Source organism: Syngnathoides biaculeatus, chromosome 10 (assembly GCF_019802595.1).
Source record: "Syngnathoides biaculeatus isolate LvHL_M chromosome 10, ASM1980259v1, whole genome shotgun sequence".
NCBI lineage: Eukaryota > Metazoa > Chordata > Actinopteri > Syngnathiformes > Syngnathidae > Syngnathoides > Syngnathoides biaculeatus.
In genome coordinates this window covers 2286456-2305205 of record NC_084649.1, presented here as the reverse complement: position 1 = coordinate 2305205, position 18750 = coordinate 2286456, and the positions used below count along the sequence as shown (strand labels likewise).

The 18750-nt window shown below is 42.9% G+C and overlaps 1 protein-coding gene across 3 annotated transcripts in view; it reads left to right on the top strand.

Moving 5' to 3' along the window:
* Positions 1-18750, top strand: part of chl1b (cell adhesion molecule L1-like b) — a 116460-nt gene that overhangs the window by 67962 nt on the left and 29748 nt on the right. For all 3 annotated transcript variants that reach the window (XM_061833253.1, XM_061833252.1, XM_061833254.1), the window contains 8 exons: positions 65-176; positions 4968-5134; positions 5218-5383; positions 5493-5617; positions 6950-7051; positions 7322-7519; positions 7749-7819; positions 8404-8626. In XM_061833253.1, coding sequence (XP_061689237.1) covers positions 65-176; positions 4968-5134; positions 5218-5383; positions 5493-5617; positions 6950-7051; positions 7322-7519; positions 7749-7819; positions 8404-8626 — 1164 coding nt within the window. The remainder of the gene's footprint in view (positions 1-64; positions 177-4967; positions 5135-5217; positions 5384-5492; positions 5618-6949; positions 7052-7321; positions 7520-7748; positions 7820-8403; positions 8627-18750) is intronic.

The window sequence follows — 18750 nt, the reverse complement described above, 5'->3', positions numbered from 1 at the left end:
AGTATTGTTTTGTTCCCATCACAAAATCATGCTTGTTATGCCATTCAAATCTACTGCTTTGCAGATCTCCCTCCAATGATTCTTACAAAGGAGGTGGAGGATTACTCTGCTGTCGAAGGGAGGGGAGTGATGATGCACTGCCACGTCTTCAGCTCTCCACCATCTACTATCACTTGGTGGGTGGACAATGTGTTTTATTCATTCTCTCAACAACAGGGAGCAGTATAGCTCAACCGCTGGATGCGCACAGCATCATTAAAACCTTTTGGTATCCAATGTATTTTTACGTGCTCTTAGGCATATGTAAAGTGTCATACTTGAACTTTAAAATGAATAGAAGTGACAGAGACAAAGTGCGTCATTAACAGGTCACTGTAGCGCCGAAGAAAAGGAGTCGGAGGCGAAGTGTCGAACACAGGAACAAACCTTGTTTTATTATACGACATCAACAGACTACTCGCATAAAAGCAGGAACTCACTACTTCCTCACTCCGGAAGTGCAACAACAAAAACAGTCTGTGCGGAACCCAACAACCAAACTCGAGGTCCCGCGGATGAATTATGTAAACACCACACAAGCCCCCCCCAGAATTCACCCATAGACAAAATCCCCGTGCCGTGGAGGGATGATGATCCAACCCTGGCGGGTGTGCACTGCAGGTGACGAGGTGTGCGGGGCTGCACTGTCCATTGAGTCAAGGGACAAGGGCCCAGGCGGGGTCGAGGGCACCCCAGCAGGTGCAGGGGCACAGGGCAAAGGGAGACGACCCCGGCGCGGGGAGAGGGCCAACCCCAAAGGCTGTCCAGTCTCGGGTCTACCGCCATTGTCCAGGCTCTTATCCCCGCGGTCCAGGACCCTGAACGGGCCATCATATGGGGGGCGCAGGGGTCCACGGTTGGCATCATGTCGAATGAACACAAAATCAGCAGAGCGCAGGCACCTGAGGCCAAGCATGACCCACAGGATCTTCTCCAACCAGTTGCCGTCTGTCAAGCTGGCATGCAGGGCTGCTTTCATGGAGCGGTGGAACCGCTTGCAGAGACCATTCGCCTGTGGACCCCAAAGTCTAAGCGACTGCGTTCCAGAGTTCAGAGGTAAACTGAGGGCCACGGTCAGAGGAAAGGTTGGATGGGGTACCGAAGCACGTGCCGATGAATGCCCGGGCCACGTCCGACGACATCGTCGAGGAGAGGGGAACGGCTTTGGGCCAGCGGGTCGTCCTGTCCACCATGGTCAGCAAGTAGGTGAAACCGTGTGAGGGAGGAAGCGTATCCACCAATGAACCTCCTCTCGGGTACAGCGAAGGGTTCTAAGGGGGCTTTTGTGTGGCGATGCACCTTAGCACGCTGACAGGCCACGCACGAGTCGGCCCAGGCCTGCACATCCTTCTTAAGCCCGCGCCACACAAACCTCTGGGCCACCAGCCTCGCGGACGGTTTGTTGCCGGGGTGGGAGAGGTTGTGGACCGCCTCGAAAACAGCGCGCCGCCAGTTCGCAGGGACCAACGGCCGAGGCTGGCCAGCCGAGAGGTCGCACAGCAACGTGACGCCCGAGTCACCAACAATGACTTCCTCCAGGGGCAAGCCCATGTCAGAAGTCTTGAGGGCCTGCACCCCATGGTCCGAGGCCTGCTCTGCGCTCATGCGGGTGTAATTGAGACCCAAGATGCACAGTGCCGACGACCGCCCTGGAGAGGCAGTCCGCGACCACATTGGATTTGCTGGCAATGTGTTGGATGTCCGTAGTGTACTCTGAGATGAAAGACAGTTGCCGTTGCTGGCTTGCAGATCATGGCTCGGCCACCTTGGACATGGCAAAAGTGAGGGGTTTATGGTCCACGTATGCCATGAACTTACGGCCTTCCAATAGGGAACAGATCGAATGTGCTGTATTTGCGTTTCTGGGGACCAGCTGACGGCTGAAAAAGGCAAACAGTTGCCAGGCGCCGCCGACCCACTGTTTGGATACGGCCCCAATGGCGTAGTCTGATGCGTCAGTAGTGAGTGTGAAGGGGGACCCGTGGGACAGGTGGGCCAGCATTGTGGCATGACTCAGCCCGGCCTGCATAGCCTTGCCTTTATGGGTCTTGCCTTTAAGAGGCTCATAGAGCGGGCGGATGATATGGGCCGCCCGGCGGATTAACCAGTGGTAGAAAGTCACCATCCCAGAAATTCCCAGAGCTCCCGAGCTGGGTGAGGTCGGGGAAAAGCAGAGACAGCCTCCACCTTTGCCGGAAGGGGGGCGGCGCCATTCTTGTCCATGAGGTGCTCGAGGAACTGGATGGATGGCACCCCGAAAACACACTTCACCGGGTTGATGATCAGATCGTGCTGCTCGAGTCTTGTGAAGAGGTCACGGAGGTGCATCAGATGTTCTTCTTCCGAGGAGCTGGCGACAAGGATCTCATCCAAATAGACGAACACAAAGGGCAAGTCTCTGAGCACAGAATCCATGAAACGTTGGAAAGATTGGGCCGCGTTTTTGAGACCAAACGGCATCCTCAAAAATTTGAACAGGCCAAACGGTGTGATTACAGCCATCTTTGGAACATCTGAGGGGTGCACGGGAACCTGGTGATACCCGCGCACCAGGTCGATCTTGGAGAAGAGGATTTTGCCCACCAGGTGGGCCGAGAAGTCCTGAATATGTGGAACAGGGTAGCGGTCGGGTGTGGTGGCGTCGTTAAGCCGGCGGTAGTCACCACACGGTCACCACCCGCCACTCGGTTTAGGGACGATGTGTAGCGGCGAGGCCCACAGGCTATCCGAGCGGTGGACGATGGCCAGGCGCTCCATGTTGGCAAACTCAGACTTAGCGACTCCTAGCTTATCGGAGTCGAGCCGTCGGCTCTAGCGTGAATCGGGGGGCCCTTGGTCTCGATGTGGTGCTTAACCCCATGTTTAGTTGTGGCAGAGGAGAAAGTGGGCCGTGTCAAGCCAGGGAACTCACCAAAGAGGAGCTGATAATGCCATCTGAGAGTGAACTGGAGAAACCGCCATAAGTTGCTTCATTGCGAACACAGGCAACCGTGGAAAGTCAGTGCGTCCACCAGACGGCCCTTCTTAACGTCCACTAGCAGCCCTTGTGCACAAAAAAAAAAAAATCAGCGCCGAGGATAGGGAACGAGATGTCGGCAGTGACAAAGTCCCATGTGAAGCGCTGACCCCCAAAACACAAGTCCACAGTCTTTAAGCCATAAGAGCGGATAGGGGAGCCATCAGCAGACAGTAGGGGTGGCCTTTGAGTCCCGCCAGCGCGTCCTCCGCAGTGGTTGTCACGACACTCCTCTGGGCACCAGTGTCACAAAGAAATTTGCGCCCGGAAAGGGTGTCCTTGACAAAAAGCAACCGGCTCTTCGCGCCCACGGGCGGAGCACGGGCTTTGGCATTTCCCGACGCGTTGTAGTTGCAAGGTGAGTGGCTCCTCTTCACTTGAGCGCCAAAACGGGCGTGGAAGTAGTACAAGCCTGTGCCAGCGCGGCCGTCGGTGGCGATGGGGCCCCTTCTGGATGAAACAACGCCCGGGGGCGAGTAACGGTGCGCCGTGGCCAGCACCTCAGGGGAGAAGCGCTGGGTGAAGAAACGGTCGGCCTCTTCGGCCAGGGCCCGGGGCTCAGTAACAGTACTGTTAGCGAGCGCTGTATGAACATGCGGCGGCATCTGTCTGAGAAACAGTTCAATGAAAAAGAAATTGGGCTCCTCCGTGCCAGCAGGTTTAGCATAATTTCCATGAGTTGGGAAGGTTTGCTGTCTCCCAGCCCATTAATAGTCAAAAGAAGTCGGGCATGCTCCCGCCATGAAAGCTCGAAAACCTTGAGGAGTTGAGCCTTGAGCCCAGGATACTTATCTCGGGCTGGGGGAGATGTGATGAAACTCACTGCACTGGCTGCCGTTGAGCACCTGAGGGCTGAGACAACGTGGTAATAACGCGCGGAATCATCCGAGATCCCATGAAGGGCGAATTGAGCCTCCGTCTGTGCGAACCACACTGCCGTGGATGTCTCCCAAAACTCCGGCAATTTGAGGATGGCGGTTGCCATGTTGGGTTCAGTCTCGGAAACGCCGGGACTGACGTTGGAGTCACCAGTGTAACACCGAAGAAAAGGAGTCGGAGGCGGAGTGTCGAACACAGGAACAAATTTTATTGGAAGACATCAACAGACTACTCGCATAACGGCAGGAACCCACGACTTCCTCACTCCGGAAGTGCAACAACAAAAACAGTCTGTGCGGAACCCAACAACCCAACTTGAGGTATGTAAACACCACACCACAACAATTGCTACATGTTGAACAACAAGAAAACCTGTAGGTTTGAATCAAATGGAACTTGGATGATGCATGAAAAAAGCGAAATATCACGTTGAAAGGTGATAAATTAGATGTTTCAGATTGTAACGTTTCACATTTGTGTTGTGTTAGGTTATCAAGTTATAAAGTGATTAAGTTTCACTTTTACATTCGACAAATCCAAAACAAAGGAACATTTTCTGGTTCAGGTTATTTACAGAGACCTATGGTGGAATGTGTTTTTTTCTTTTGCTGTCCTATAAATCAAAGTTCTCAATTACGCTGCTCTTCTCTTATACTGTCAAAAAATAAGAGTAGGCCAAGTGTGTAAGAAGATTTAAGATAAAAAAAAAAGAGACATCCATACATTCAAAGGACTGCCAGTGACGTGAACCGGAAGAAATTGATGCATTTTGATGAGCCGATTGTGAAAGTCAAAGTGAAATTTATCCAATATGAAAGGTTTATCTACATTTTTTCTACTACATTAAAATCTTTATACTTTTGCAATCATGAAACACAACTCAGTAGAACATTCAAGATGGGGTTACCAGACAGTGTTTAAAAAAATGGTAAAATTGATTTTAAGGTAAAACGAAAAGGTAAAATTCCCTTACTACTTGTTTGAAAAATAATTCCAAGAGGCTGATGTATTTTCGTTTATTTATTGGATATAGGAGCAAAGATGATTCCTCTGAATTTATGGATGGGCCGAGGTTTACCGTTCATGATAATGGCTCATTGGAAATCTACGCCACAGAAAAATACGATACTGGACAATATACATGTTACGCCAGAAACACAGAAGGGTCATCTGCCATTGAAGCTTCCCTTTATGTGAAAGGTATAGAATCTTGTACCTAATGTGCTTGTAATGACTCCTAGTCCTCGTTTAGGAGGAAACTAAATACTATCCTGCTTTCAAAGATCCTACAAGAATTACGGTGGCCCCGGAAGACCAGCGGATCTTAATAGGCACCACAGCCCAGCTCTCATGCCTGGTAGAATACGACAAGTCCTTCTTCAATGACTTTGAACTCCTGTGGGAAAAAGACGATATGGACATAGGCTTAAATTATACTGACAATTCAAGGTAGTGTGCTGGATTTATGTACTGTATTACAGACCTATTCCCAGCTGGAAAGTAATTTTAGTACGTACTTTTATCAATCAATATTGTGTCTCCATCTTCGCGTCGACAGATACTTTATGGAGAATGGTATCCTTCAAATCTTCAATGTAAGCCTGAGGGACCAGGGTGTGTACACATGTGTGGGAAGAACTCCAGTGGACCAGGTCATTGCATCTGCATTGCTCATGGTGTTAGGTGAGCCAAAGTAAATACAATTTCAGATCTCCCCATCCATTTTCTGAGCCACCTATCCTTACGAGGGTCACATTAAGACTGGTGCCTATCCCATGTCATCAGGCAGGAGGCGTGGTACACACTGGACTGGTTGCGAGCCAATTGCAGGGAACATGGAGACAGTCAACAGTCACACTCACACTCACAATCACACCTAGGGGCAATTTAGAGTGTCCAATTAATGTTGCATGTTTTTGGGATGTGGGAGGAAACCGGAGTGCCCAGAGAAAACCCACGCAGGCATGGGGAGAACATGCAAACACCACACAGGAGGCACCAGGATTTGAACCCCAGTCCTCAGAACTGTGAGTCCAATGCTCTGCAGCTGTGGCACCATGCCACCGTCTTTCAGATCCAGTCCAGAAAATCCAGATAATGCATTGAAGTTCCTATATTTTACCTCTTTCGATTACATTAGCACATTATGTTAGATTATCATCTAACATAGTCCTAATATAAAAGTTGCAATTTCATTAAATAAATAAATAAATAAACACACACCTTTCACCATTTCATCATACACTGGTGTCCAAAATAGGCCTCTCTGACAGTTATGCACTTATGTTGGAGCCAGTTTTTCTAGCAGGGTTGTCCATATTTGGCTCACACTGCCACCTTTTTTGTGACTGGTTGCATCCATGTAGAAGAACTAGAATAGTCATTTTTTTTTGGAATGAACATGCATGCACTTGAAGTTTGTTCTCTACGTTTTACCCATCACAGTGAATAAAGAAAACTTTTACGACCATGTGTTTATTATAATGACAGCAATGCCTCGGGAGCAGAAAGGTAAGGTTTAAAATCTTTGCTGGTAACGTAGATAGGCTTTAGAAATTCGTATGACCTGATTTCAGCCATCGTGGTGGAAAATCGTCTGGAACTCAAAAATACGTGGATGATTTTAAATAGATATTTCATGTTTATTCCATGACCCTGGTGAGGATAAGTGGCTCCAAAAATGGATGAGTGGATGGATGTCACATTTACTGAGGCACCAGAGAGCCAATATAACATCCCAAATCCTAGAAAAAGTTGTCTGAGTAAAACATGGAAACTTTGACGTGTAATATTTGAGAATGATATTTCAGCAAGTCAAAGCAGAGAATGCCATGGCTTTAAGAGTGAAATATGGTTTTATAATAAGCATGAGCAATTGTCAACACAGTGAAGCAGCCTATTCCACATCTGGACACTACTGTGAGGACTTGATTGAAATGTTCTTTTGGTCATCTTTCCTGCATGCTGTGATTGATGTGTCTGTGATTTTTCCAATCCCATGCCATGGTTTTTCAGATGTCCCTGATCCACCTGAGCACTTGGTACTGTCAGAACAGAAGACCAAAAGTGTGAAACTAAAATGGACCCCGGGGGACAATCACAACAGCTCAACCACAGGTAAAAGGAACATCCATGCTACAGTCATGTCATAATCCAACAGGCTAAATTTTTATTATCATTTTCTGCAAGTCTTGCGTTCAGCACATGTTATACAACATGTATCAATTATTGATCCATCCAAGCATGAATTGTGATCAGTGTATCTGTGGAAGACACAAGCCCAAAGCAGAGAGTGAGGAGGGTTCTGCACAGCCTGTGGTTAGATAAGCAATTCTTTGGCAAGAGACGTAGCGGTGAGGGGCTGATTGTCTTTCTGCTTTTCAACAGAGTTTATTATTCAATACGAGGAGAGCCAGTGGGAGCCTGGAAATTGGAAAGAGCTGCTGCGAGTACCGGGGAATCACATTTCGTCCATCCTCAAACTCCACGGTTATGTCGACTATCGTTTCCGTGTGGCTGGTGTTAACGGTGTGGGGAGGGGACCTCCTAGTGAGCCCACAGAGAGATACAAAACCCCTCCAAGAGGTCTAAAGCATCCTCCGCATTGTTTATTATACATTGTACTTTTGGATAAGAAGCCTGAGGCCACTAAAGCTGCCCAAAGTGTGCTCTGCATGAACTTTAAAACACTCCAACCTGTGACATAATTGATTCCATTCTTGTTGAGAATTTTCTCTTTTGTGTGGCCATTGCGCTTGAAATTTTTTTCACACTACTGTAACAATTCTGTCAAAAATGATACTCTTTTTCACAGCCCCTGACAAGAACCCAGAAAATATCAAAATCAAAGGTCATTTGCCGCATGAAATGGATATCAACTGGGAGGTAAGAAAAGATTATTGGCTTTTTATTTTTATTACATAGCAAATCTTGTTGAGTAGACTAGCTGAATAACTCACATCTACTACCTTTTAAGTTTGAGAAAAATACATTAATTTCAATCAGTTGGCTTAGATCTTTATATTAATGAAAATCTATTGAAAGCTGTCCAAGCGAAAGGCAGTGTTCCTATTCTGTTTTATTGCCGCAAGATAAATCTTGCCTTCACTAATTAGCTGGTTCCTGTGTCATAAAAAGATGGCTTCTGAGTCCTGGATTGATGAGTTCTCCATCTGTTAATAATGTGCTTTTATGGATTATTGTATCTCATTATATTTCTTGCAGACTGTCCTCTATTTGGAGACAAATTGCATTATATTCTGCCCTGATGCAAAATTTAAGAAAAGCAGGATACCCAGCCCATTCTTTTAATAGATAAAAACACTGCAAGTGCTTCAAGCACTGAGTTGTCATTTTAGTGAAATGAAAGGTGTGACACAGTGTAAGAGAAATAAAAGTGGCATTTTACACAATTAACAGAAGTCAAATTTAAACGTTTATTTTTTTTTCAATTCCTTGTTTTTGTTTAGCCCTTACTGCCAATTGAACACAATGGGCCAGGTCTTGAATACAAAGTAAGCTACAGACAGCAGAACTTGGAAGAGGACTGGAAGGAACACATTGTGAAGAGACACTCGTTTGTGGTGAAGAACACACCCACATTTGTGCCATACGAGATCAAGATCCATGCCCGGAACAATCAAGGTTGGGGCCCAGAGCCAACCATAGTGACTGGATACTCAGGGGAAGATTGTGAGTCTTCACTCTTCTATTATTGGATTGAAACTTGGACTATTAGTTTTTAATCCGGACAAGCAGATGTATCTAATTACTTGTGTGAGAAAAATTATCAGTAATGTTTAAAAACATTGACTTTAACAAAGTGTTTTGGTTATACTCTTTCAATTTGCGCTCAAAAAACTGCAGGTCGAAGCTTTTTTTTATCTCACTCTTTGCAGCAGAATCCTCTTTGTTTGCCAAGTCTGTCAGACAGACACAAGGAGTTTGTCTCCAATGGTTTGTACAACAACAGACAACCATTGTGACAAAACATTGCTTTTAAGACATAAGAACATACTATGGAGAGTTACTTATCAATGAAGGATTGCCAGTAATGTGGTAATGTTGATAATATGACAGTTGTTCAAATGATGCCGTCCTCGAGCAATTAAGCAAAGCATTTCTTAATATAACACATTTCAAACACAAGGTAACTCAACGTGGTTTATGCGATTAAAGCATTTAAAAGTGAAGAATAAAAAACAGCTCATAAACATTTAGTGGAAAGGCTCTAAAAAGCATGAAGAAAAAAACTGCTGCCAATGTCTTCCATTTGTTTACGGTGCAATAGCTAAATGCTGCTTCACCATGTTTGAATTGGACTCTGTACGCCTCTATTTGACCTGGGTCTGTAGATCTCAGAGCCCTACTGTGTTTGTATCCCGTTAGCATTTATTTTTTGTATTTAGGATCAAAACCATTTTGCGATTTATAAACCTGTAGAAGAACTTTAAAATATACTCTAAAGTTGACATGGAGCCACGGTAGTGAATTTAGAATTGGAGTTATGTGCTCTGACATCTTTGTTCTGGTCAGAAGCCAAGTTGCAGCATTCTGAATGAGCAGCAGCTGTTATATGCTCTTTTGAGGGAGTTCAGTCAGAAGACCATTAAAACAGTCAAATCCACGGCGATAAAAGCATGGATGAACTTCTCTTGATATGCTTGACAGATGCTGGATGTTTTTCAGATAGTAGGAAGCAATTTTATTAATTGATTCGATCTAACAGTTGAAAGTCTGGTTAAAATCTATCAGCACACCAAGGTTTTACACTTGGTCTTTGGTTTTGGAATTTACTAACATCAATCCTTGTTTTCTTTATTGCTAAAAAATATGATCTCAATTTTGGTGTAGTTTAACTAAAGAAAATATTGGTTCTTTAAGTTATTTGTTTTAGACAGTGACTCCACACTTCAATTGAACTGTAATTATCCGGACAAACTGCAAGATATAACTGTCATTTGCATAATTATAATAGTTAAGGTTAAAGTTTTAAAGAATTTGACGCAAAGGTAGCATATAGAGGCTGAACAGGAGGGGTCCAAGACCTGACCCTTGAGGGACCCCATAGGTAATTACCATTTGATGAGATTGAAAACTTCCAATGGTTCCAATATACTGTTCCTCCTTTACTCCAGGCAGGGCCTGAACTAATTAAGGATTTCCATTTAGTCCAACCCATGAGACTAACCTTTTCACCAGTATATTATGATTTACAGTGTCAAAAGTAAAACAAGACCAGAATTGACATTTCAACTTTATGTCATCTAGCACTTTGAAAAAAGCATACTCAGTACTGGAGTGAGTTTGGAAACCTGATTTAAATTGGTCAAAAACACCATTTAAGTTTAAGGAATTCCTGAATTGATTAAAAATAGGTTTCTCAATAATCTTGCCCATGAAAGGGAAATATGATAACTATTTAGCACAAACGTCACAATACCATTGAAAAAGCAAAGAAAAGAAAAGCAAATTTATTTGTATAGCGTATTTCAGATATGAGTTAACTCAATGTGATCTACATGATTAAAAGTATTTAAAAACAGAGATAAAACATTTAAAATGGGATGAAAACAAAAATGACAATATACAGTATATGTATATATTTTAAAAAGTAAAAGTAAAACCACATACAGTACAAGAAATATAATTAAAAAGTGGAAATGCACTAAAAAGCATGAAAAAAAGAAGAATTTTCAACATGGATTTAAAAACATTCACACTTGGGGCTGACGTCACCTCTGTTGGCAATTTATTTAATTTGTGTGCAGCATAATAGCTAAATGCTGCTTCACAATGTTTGCTTTGGACTCAGTTCTCCACTATTTGATGTGAGTCAGTCGATCTCAGAACTCTACTGGGTTTGTATTCCCTAAGCATTTCTTTCATGTATTTAGGACCTAAATCATTTGGTGATATATAGACCAGTATCAGAACTTTAAAATCTATTCTAAAGCTGACTGGAAGCCACTACAAGGACTTTTGGATTGGTGTTATATGCCCTGGCCGCTTTGTTTTGGTCCAAATGTGAACTGCAGCATTCTGAATGAGCTGCAGCTGTTTAATACTCTTTTTGGGGAGTCCAGTCAAAAGACCATTGCAGTCGTCAAGTCTACTTGAGATAAAAGCATGGATGATCTTTTCCTGGTCTGCTTGACACATACAAGTCTTCGCTCTAGATATGTTCTTCAGATGGTAAAAGGCAGTTTTTGTGATTGATTTGATGTGACTGTTGAAAGTCAGATCGGAGTGGCACGGTGACTCAGATGGAAAGTGTTGGCCTTACAGTTCTGAGGGCCCAGGTTCAATCCTGGACCTGCCTTTGGGGAGTTTGCATGTTCTCCCCGTGCCAGTGTGGGTTTTCTCCAAGCACTCTGTTTTCCTCCCACATCCCAAAAACATGTATCTTTATTTGGACACTCTCAATTTCCCCTAGGTGTGAGTGTGAGTGCAGCTGTTTGTCTCCATGTGCCCTGGGGTTGGCTGGCAACCAGTTTAGGATGTATCACAACTCCTGCCCATTGACAGTTGGGATAGGCTGCAGCACTCACCACGACCCTTGTGATGCTAAGTGGCAAAGCAAATGGATGGATGGAAGTCAGGATGGGAATCAATAGCAACACAAAGGTTTCGGACTTGGTCTTTGGTTTTTCAAGGTCGAGAGTCCAGGTGTTGACTAACAGCAAATCTCTTTTCTCTATTGCCAAAAAGAATTGTCTCAGTTTTGTTGTGATTTAGTTGATGAAAATTTTTGCTCATCCAGTTATTTATCTGCTTGAGATAGTGGCACAAAACCTCAATTGAACTGCAGTCAGCTTGAGACGCTGCTTAATATAACAGTGTGTCATCTGCATGGCTGTGATAGTCAAAATTAAACTTTTGAAAATTTTGACCCAAGGGTAGCATAGACAGGTAGAATAGGAGGGGTCCAAGAACTGACCCTGGAGGGATATCATAGGTCATTGCCATTTGTTGAGATTGAGCATTTCCAATGGTTACAAAGTAGCTCCTTTCCTCCTGGTAGGACCATAACCATTTAAGGACTGTTCAATTTAGTCCTACCCACGTTCCAACCTGTTCAGCAGTATATTATAATCTACCATTTAAAAAGCCGCACTGAGATTCAACAAGACCAAAATTGACACCTGTCCTGAGTCAGTATTCAACCTTATATCGTTTAGCACTTACATAAGAGCAAATTCTGGACTGTGATGAGTTCGCAAACCTGATTGAAATTTGTCAAAAAGTTCAAGAATTTCTCGAGTTGATTAAAAATAACTTTCTTAAGAATCTTGACTACAGCTTGATAGCATGGAATTGTCCAGTGCCCTGTTTTTAGAAGAGGTTTAACACCAGCTACTTTAAGAGCTTTCGGAAAATGCCAGGCTGATGTGAGCAATTCATTATTTGCTGCAAATGAGCCAGCACTGACTTCACAATAGTTTTGAAAAAGTGGGGGTCCCTTGGGGGCGTTGTCAACCACAACAAACACAGTGCAAATGTTGATGAAGTTCTTACTAATGATTTCAGAAAATTGTTGCTGCCTCGGCCTCACTAACTCTTCGTTATAATTACAAAGACTTTGTCTGTTGAAGTCATTGTCAATTTGGAGTTTAGTTTTTTCCCACTGACGTTCTGCTTTGTACTTTGGTTCAGAGTTCTTTTTCATCTTTGTGCTCTTACTAGGTGTTCTATATTACCTCAAGATTGTCTTCGTTTTAATAGAAGTAACAGCATTTGCGACATTTGAGATTTTCCACGTTCAACTGTCTCAGCAGTCACTGTTTGCACAGCTATGGCCTCCATAATCTAAGTGGCAATACTCTCAATTAGGAACGCTTTGTTATTCGACAATGAGGTTACTCAACCCTCTGAGTGTATCATTGCCCGGATGGAGGTGGGGAATCAGCATGCGACAGATCGTATATTGGAAGCCAGCTTGCTAGAGCATGCCTCTATGTGCACACGTGCAGTGACACATGTAAAAAGAGGCCAGGACTGGTCAAACCGACAGGCAATCGAAATGCATGATCAATGTATTGGCCACACCTGAATCAAGCGATGAGATGGATGATATGCTGACGTCTTATTCTTTTATTGAGGTGGGCGGGGGGAGCATGCGATCACGATATCAACCAAAACTGCCTTGGCAATCAACTGGTAGATTGCGATCCACGGATTGGGCACCCCTGGCATATTAGGTATTTCTTTGAGACACATATTTAATTAAAAGAGGCAACAAACACTGAACTATCTATGAACAAAAATGAGAGAGGCCCGATTATGAAAACCTCAGCATTTTAACATTGCAGTTTCATTAGGAGTTCAATGAAGTCTTGCTTCAATAGATCTGATTTCTTCTTGACAACATCCTGTGTGTATAATTAAGGCAGCTGTGGCTTAGGTGGTAGATCACTTCAAAATTTCAGTTCATTTATCATTCACCATCTACCATAATGACAGATTTCACCTTTGGGTGCTTATTAGTGATCACCAGGATTTTTTTTTCAGGGATATCATACACTATATCATTGGTAAATCTCATCAGTATCAAGGGTACTTCTCAAGGCAAAAACGTTTCACATCCTTGACAGCTCCATCACCAACTATTTAAGATTGGAGTGCTTTATTTCTCTTGTATGATTTAGTTTCATACCTTTTAGTGGTGGTGGCATTCTTGGCCAGTGTTTTGTAAAAGTGTCTCATATCTACTTATAAGTCTGATGTCAATGCTTTGCATTGACTTGTGTCCTCTTTTCCTGCCCTTTGCCAATAGCAACAGTTCATGGCTGCTCTCTTGAGGTTGAAGAAGCATGCAGCAGAGGCCAGCCAGATTGCTCAGTAATCTGCTGCTTTTCTCTCATCCCTCTTAGATTTTGTTCTATATTTTTTAGGCTTTGCTCCCAGTAAAATCTAGGAAGAACTACTTCATGATCCATTCCTGTTTCCACAGTACACACCCATCTTCTTTGTGGAGGTACAGTGAAGAAGATAAGTATTTGAACACCCTGCTCTATTGCAAGTTCTCCCACTTAGAAATCATGGAGGTGTCTGAAATTTTCATCGTAGGTGCATGTTCACAGCTGCATAAAGACACCTGTCCACCCCGTACAATCAGTAAGAGTCAAACTTGTAAGATAACCAAGACCAAAGAGCTGTCCAAAGACACTAGAGACAAAATTTTACAACTCCACATGGCTGGAAAGGGAAATTGCCAAGCAGCTTGGTGAAAAAAGGTCCACTATTGGAGCAATCATTAGAAAATGGAAGAAGCTAAACATAACGGTCAATCTCAATTAGAGTCGAGCCCCATGTGAGAGCTGGGACCACCGTTTCCAAGGTGATTGTTGGTAATACACTAAGACCTCATGGTTTGAAGTCATGCATGGCACGGAAGGTTCCCCTGCTTAAACCAGCATGTCAAGGCCCGTCTTAAGTTTGCCAATCACCATTTGAGTGATACAGAGTAATAGGAGAAAGTTTTGTGGTCAGATGAGACCAAAATTGAACTTTTGGAGGAAGACGAATGATGAGTTCCAACCCAAGAACACCATCCCTACTGTGAAGAATGGGGGTGGTAGCATCATGCTTTGGGGGTGATCTTCTGCACATGGAACAGGACGACTGCACTGATTTAAGGAGAGTATGACCGCGTCCATGTATTGTGAGATTTTAGGGAACAACCTCTTTCCCTCAGTCAGAGCATTGAAGCTGGGTCTTTCAACCTGACAATGACCCTAAGCACACAGCCAGGAAAACCAAGGAGTGGCACCATAAGAACCATATCAATGTTCTGGCGTGGCCTAGCCAGTCTCCAGACCTAAACCCAATAGAACATCTTTGGCGGGAGCTGAAACTCCGTGTTTCTCAGCGACAGCCCAGAAACTCATCTGATCTAGAGAAGATCTGTGTGGGGGTTTGGGGCAAGATCCCTCATGCAGTGTGTGCAAACCTGGTGAACAACTACAGGAAACGTTTGACCTCCGAAATTACAAAGGCTAATGTACCAAATATTAACATTGGTTTTCTCAGGTGTTCAAATGCTTATTTGCAGCTGTATCACACAAATAAATCATTAAAAAAATCATACATTGTCATTTCTGCATTTTCCTTTTTAGATGATCTCTCTCACAGTGGACATGCACCTATGATGAAAATTTCCCTCCTTGATTTCTAATTGGGAGAACTTGCAATATACCAGGGTGTTCAAATACTTATTTTCTTCACTTTAACTGGTAGTTTGGAATTACAAATACTTCAATAACTAGTATAGTAGAAATTGTGCAAATGGTACAAAGACTTCAGGAAATTTAAGCAGTTTAAAAAGAATATTACTGCAATAATCTCGATCAGTGATCATTGTGTAAATTGTGCAGAAGCACATAAGTGACCAGTATTGGACAACAACAGACATGCAAAGTAAGTGCACAAATAATGTATTAGCGTCCCAACAGAGATGTGAAAAAATTGGCAGAATCTTACAATGCCATTATATGTCGATTGGGTAACAAGTTAATAGCAAAAGGGAAGAAACTGTTGGAATGTCTGCTGGTTTTGGTTTTCATTGTTTGAAAGCACCTACCCGAGGGAAGGAGTTGGATGAGGTGGTGACCAGGATTTGGAGGGTCCAAGACAATTTTGAGCACTCTTGTCTTATTTCTGGCAGCAAAAAAGTCTTCAAGAGAAGATAGGTGCATAGCAACAATTTTCTTGGTCATCCAGATTGTCCATTGCAGTCAGGGTGATGAATAACACATAACACATTCAGTGACTGCTGTTTACAACTGCCTTAATATCTCCTGTGGCAGGCTGTGCCAAGGACATCCTCTGGTTGGCCTTTCATAGGATGGAATTATTGTTGGTCTCCCACTTTAAGTCCTGAGAGACTTTAATTTACCGGAATTCAAATGTCTCTGTGGTTGACACAGGGGAATTGAAGCATTAGAGGGAGCTGTGACAAAGGATGCTTCTAGAAGTCCACAATCATTTACACACTCTTGAGTGTGTTCAGCTCTAGATTATGTCGGCTGCACCAAAGCTCGATCCGCTCCACTTACTGTTGTCATGCAGACTCGTCACCGTCTCTGATGAGGCTGATGACAATGATGTCCTTTGAGAACTCTTGGAGTTTGACACCAAATGCTTTGAAATGTAGATGTTTGTGTACTGAGAAGAGCATCAGAAATAGGACGCATACCTGGGTGGAAACATGTAAACCAAATGGGAGACAACAACTTGTAAACGTAGCGTTTTTTTTTTTTACTTTTCAAATATTAGAAACATAGCTTTGTTGCATGTACAATACGCAGCTCGTAGTCATCAATGGGGTAGTGGCAAACTCACGTAACTTTGGTGCAGACAGCATAGGTTGAGTTCCTACTCAGCGACAGTGTCTATACATTTCCTGAGACTCACTGGTGGCCAGTTAAGGGTGTAGGTCTGCCTTTTGCCAGGAGTCAGCTGGGAGAGGATCCAGTGCCCGTGACCCTAACCAGGCTAAGCGGTGTTGAAAATGGATGGAAGGACAATAATCAACTGTTACTTTGCACATTGTAATTTTCTGATACTCTGTCAGAACAAATTTAAACCGCGATAACATTGTATTCTATGGAATAATGGATTTTAAAGATATTGACCCACAAGTGACAGGGATAAATGGAATTTTTCCAAAATGACCATCATTGTCAATTTGCAAAATTGCTTAGTCTGAAACAGGTGACTTTAATTTGGTTGAAAGTAAAAGTTATTTGAAATCTTGGTTAAAAAAAAAAAAAACATTTTATAGATAAATACATCATCATGCTTAGGATGGTTTTGCTCCAGTTGCAGTCCAGTTTCCTCCCCTACTATAAAATTATGCATGTTAAATTAACTGAATAATCTAAATTCCCTATAGATGGGAGTGAGAGTGTGAATGGTTGTTTATATCACCTTTCTTGACTGGCATCCAGTCCAAGGTGTACCCATCCTCTTATCCAAAGTCAGATGGGTATGGAGTGTCATTTGTGAAGAGGATCATGCTGAAAATAACAATAACATCAATATTTTTTTGAAATTTCATATATGCCTGTGCCTAAAAGAGAATCAAGATTCGAGATTCTGAAAATTTGCTACAATGCACAACAGCAGTCAATGAGTGTCTTAAATAGCCACTGAATTTTTTTCACCCATTCCCTCTTTTATTATTTTTACAATCATATTTAAAATGCATCCATTCGTTTCCAGAATCACTTATCCTCACAAGGGTCGCAGGAGTGCTAGAGCCTATCCTAGCTATCATTGGGCAAGAACCAGGGTACACCCTGAACTCGTTGCCAGCCAATCGCAGGTTACATAGAGACAGACAACAGTCACACTCACACCGAAGGGCAATTGTGAGTTTTAGAGATGTGGGAGGAAACTGGAGTGCCCGGAGAAAACCCATGCAGGCACAGGGAAAACATCCAAACTCCACACATGCGGGACAAGGATTTGAACCCTAGTCAGAACTGTTAGGCCAATGCTTAAACCAGTTGAAGCAACATGCCGCCCACATTTAAAATTTATATTGACATTTACATTTAACATTTAGATTTAAACGCTTGTGTATAGTATTTATTATTTGGATTAACATATTTAATATCTTTATGTTTCTTAATATTGTAATTGTGAAAGAAAATTTATTTTTTATGGTATTATTATGGTTAATTCAATATTCTTATCCGAGTATGGTGTTTTTCATATGGCACCCAATAGCTTGGAGTTTCCCTGTGACCCTGAATAGGAGTGATAGAGCATGGAGGGCGAGATGAAAGACAGAGGGGCTATTCACAAAAACGTCAAAATGTTAATTTTTGTAATGTAAGCTTCAGTAGTTTTAATACATGTTGGCCAACTACAATGCAAAATGTTCATTGCTTTGTTTGTTTAGAGCTGCTTTTGTAAATTAATTCAAATTTGTACATTCCTATTTTTCAATGGATGGCATGGTGCACGACTGGTAAGAGCAACTGTCTCACAATTCTGAAGACCAGAGATCAAATCCCAGCCTGTTCTCCCGTGCTTACGAGGGCTTTCTCTGTGCGTTCCGCTTTCCACCCGTATCATAAAAACATCCATTAATTGGAGATTCTAAATTGCCCTTAGGTATGATTGTGAGTGTGACTGTTGTCTATCTCTATGTGCCCTGTGATTGGCTGGCAACCAGTTCAGGGTGTACCCCACCTCCTGCGCGAAGATAGCTGGCATATGCTGAAGTACTCCTGCGACGCTTGTGAGGATAAGTGGCTCAGATAATGGATGGATGGATGGATGGACGGACTGATATTTTTCAGTGTAAAATATTACAATTCTCGATGTTTGATGTTTAAATAGTAGAGACACACAGGCCCCAAAACACACTGATTTCACAAATTCTCCCTTTCAATACACAATTAAAATGAGCATTTTTGTTTCTAAGAATTTAACTTTGAATTAAATCAATTTGCACTTTCCAAATATTGAACAGTCCATTTTCAAGTAGCCCTTGTGTTTGTGATCTATTGTTTTAATATTAAGAGGAAGAGAAAGAAAAACATTAGCTATGAATAAGTCATTTTATTTTGGTTTCACTACTTCATCTTTATGCAGTTCTATTTAGCTGTTCATTAACATTTTATTGAAGTATTTTAGTAAGGCTTTTGCTTTCAAGGTTACGTACTGTGACGTTTTCTGTTGTGTTTACCGGTAGCTTTCTTTTGGACTTGTCCCCAGGAGACCAACACAGGTCACAACATCTAGATAGAAGACAAATGGTCCTTTATGTCGCTTGACACATCTCTGTAGCTGATGGTAGAGCC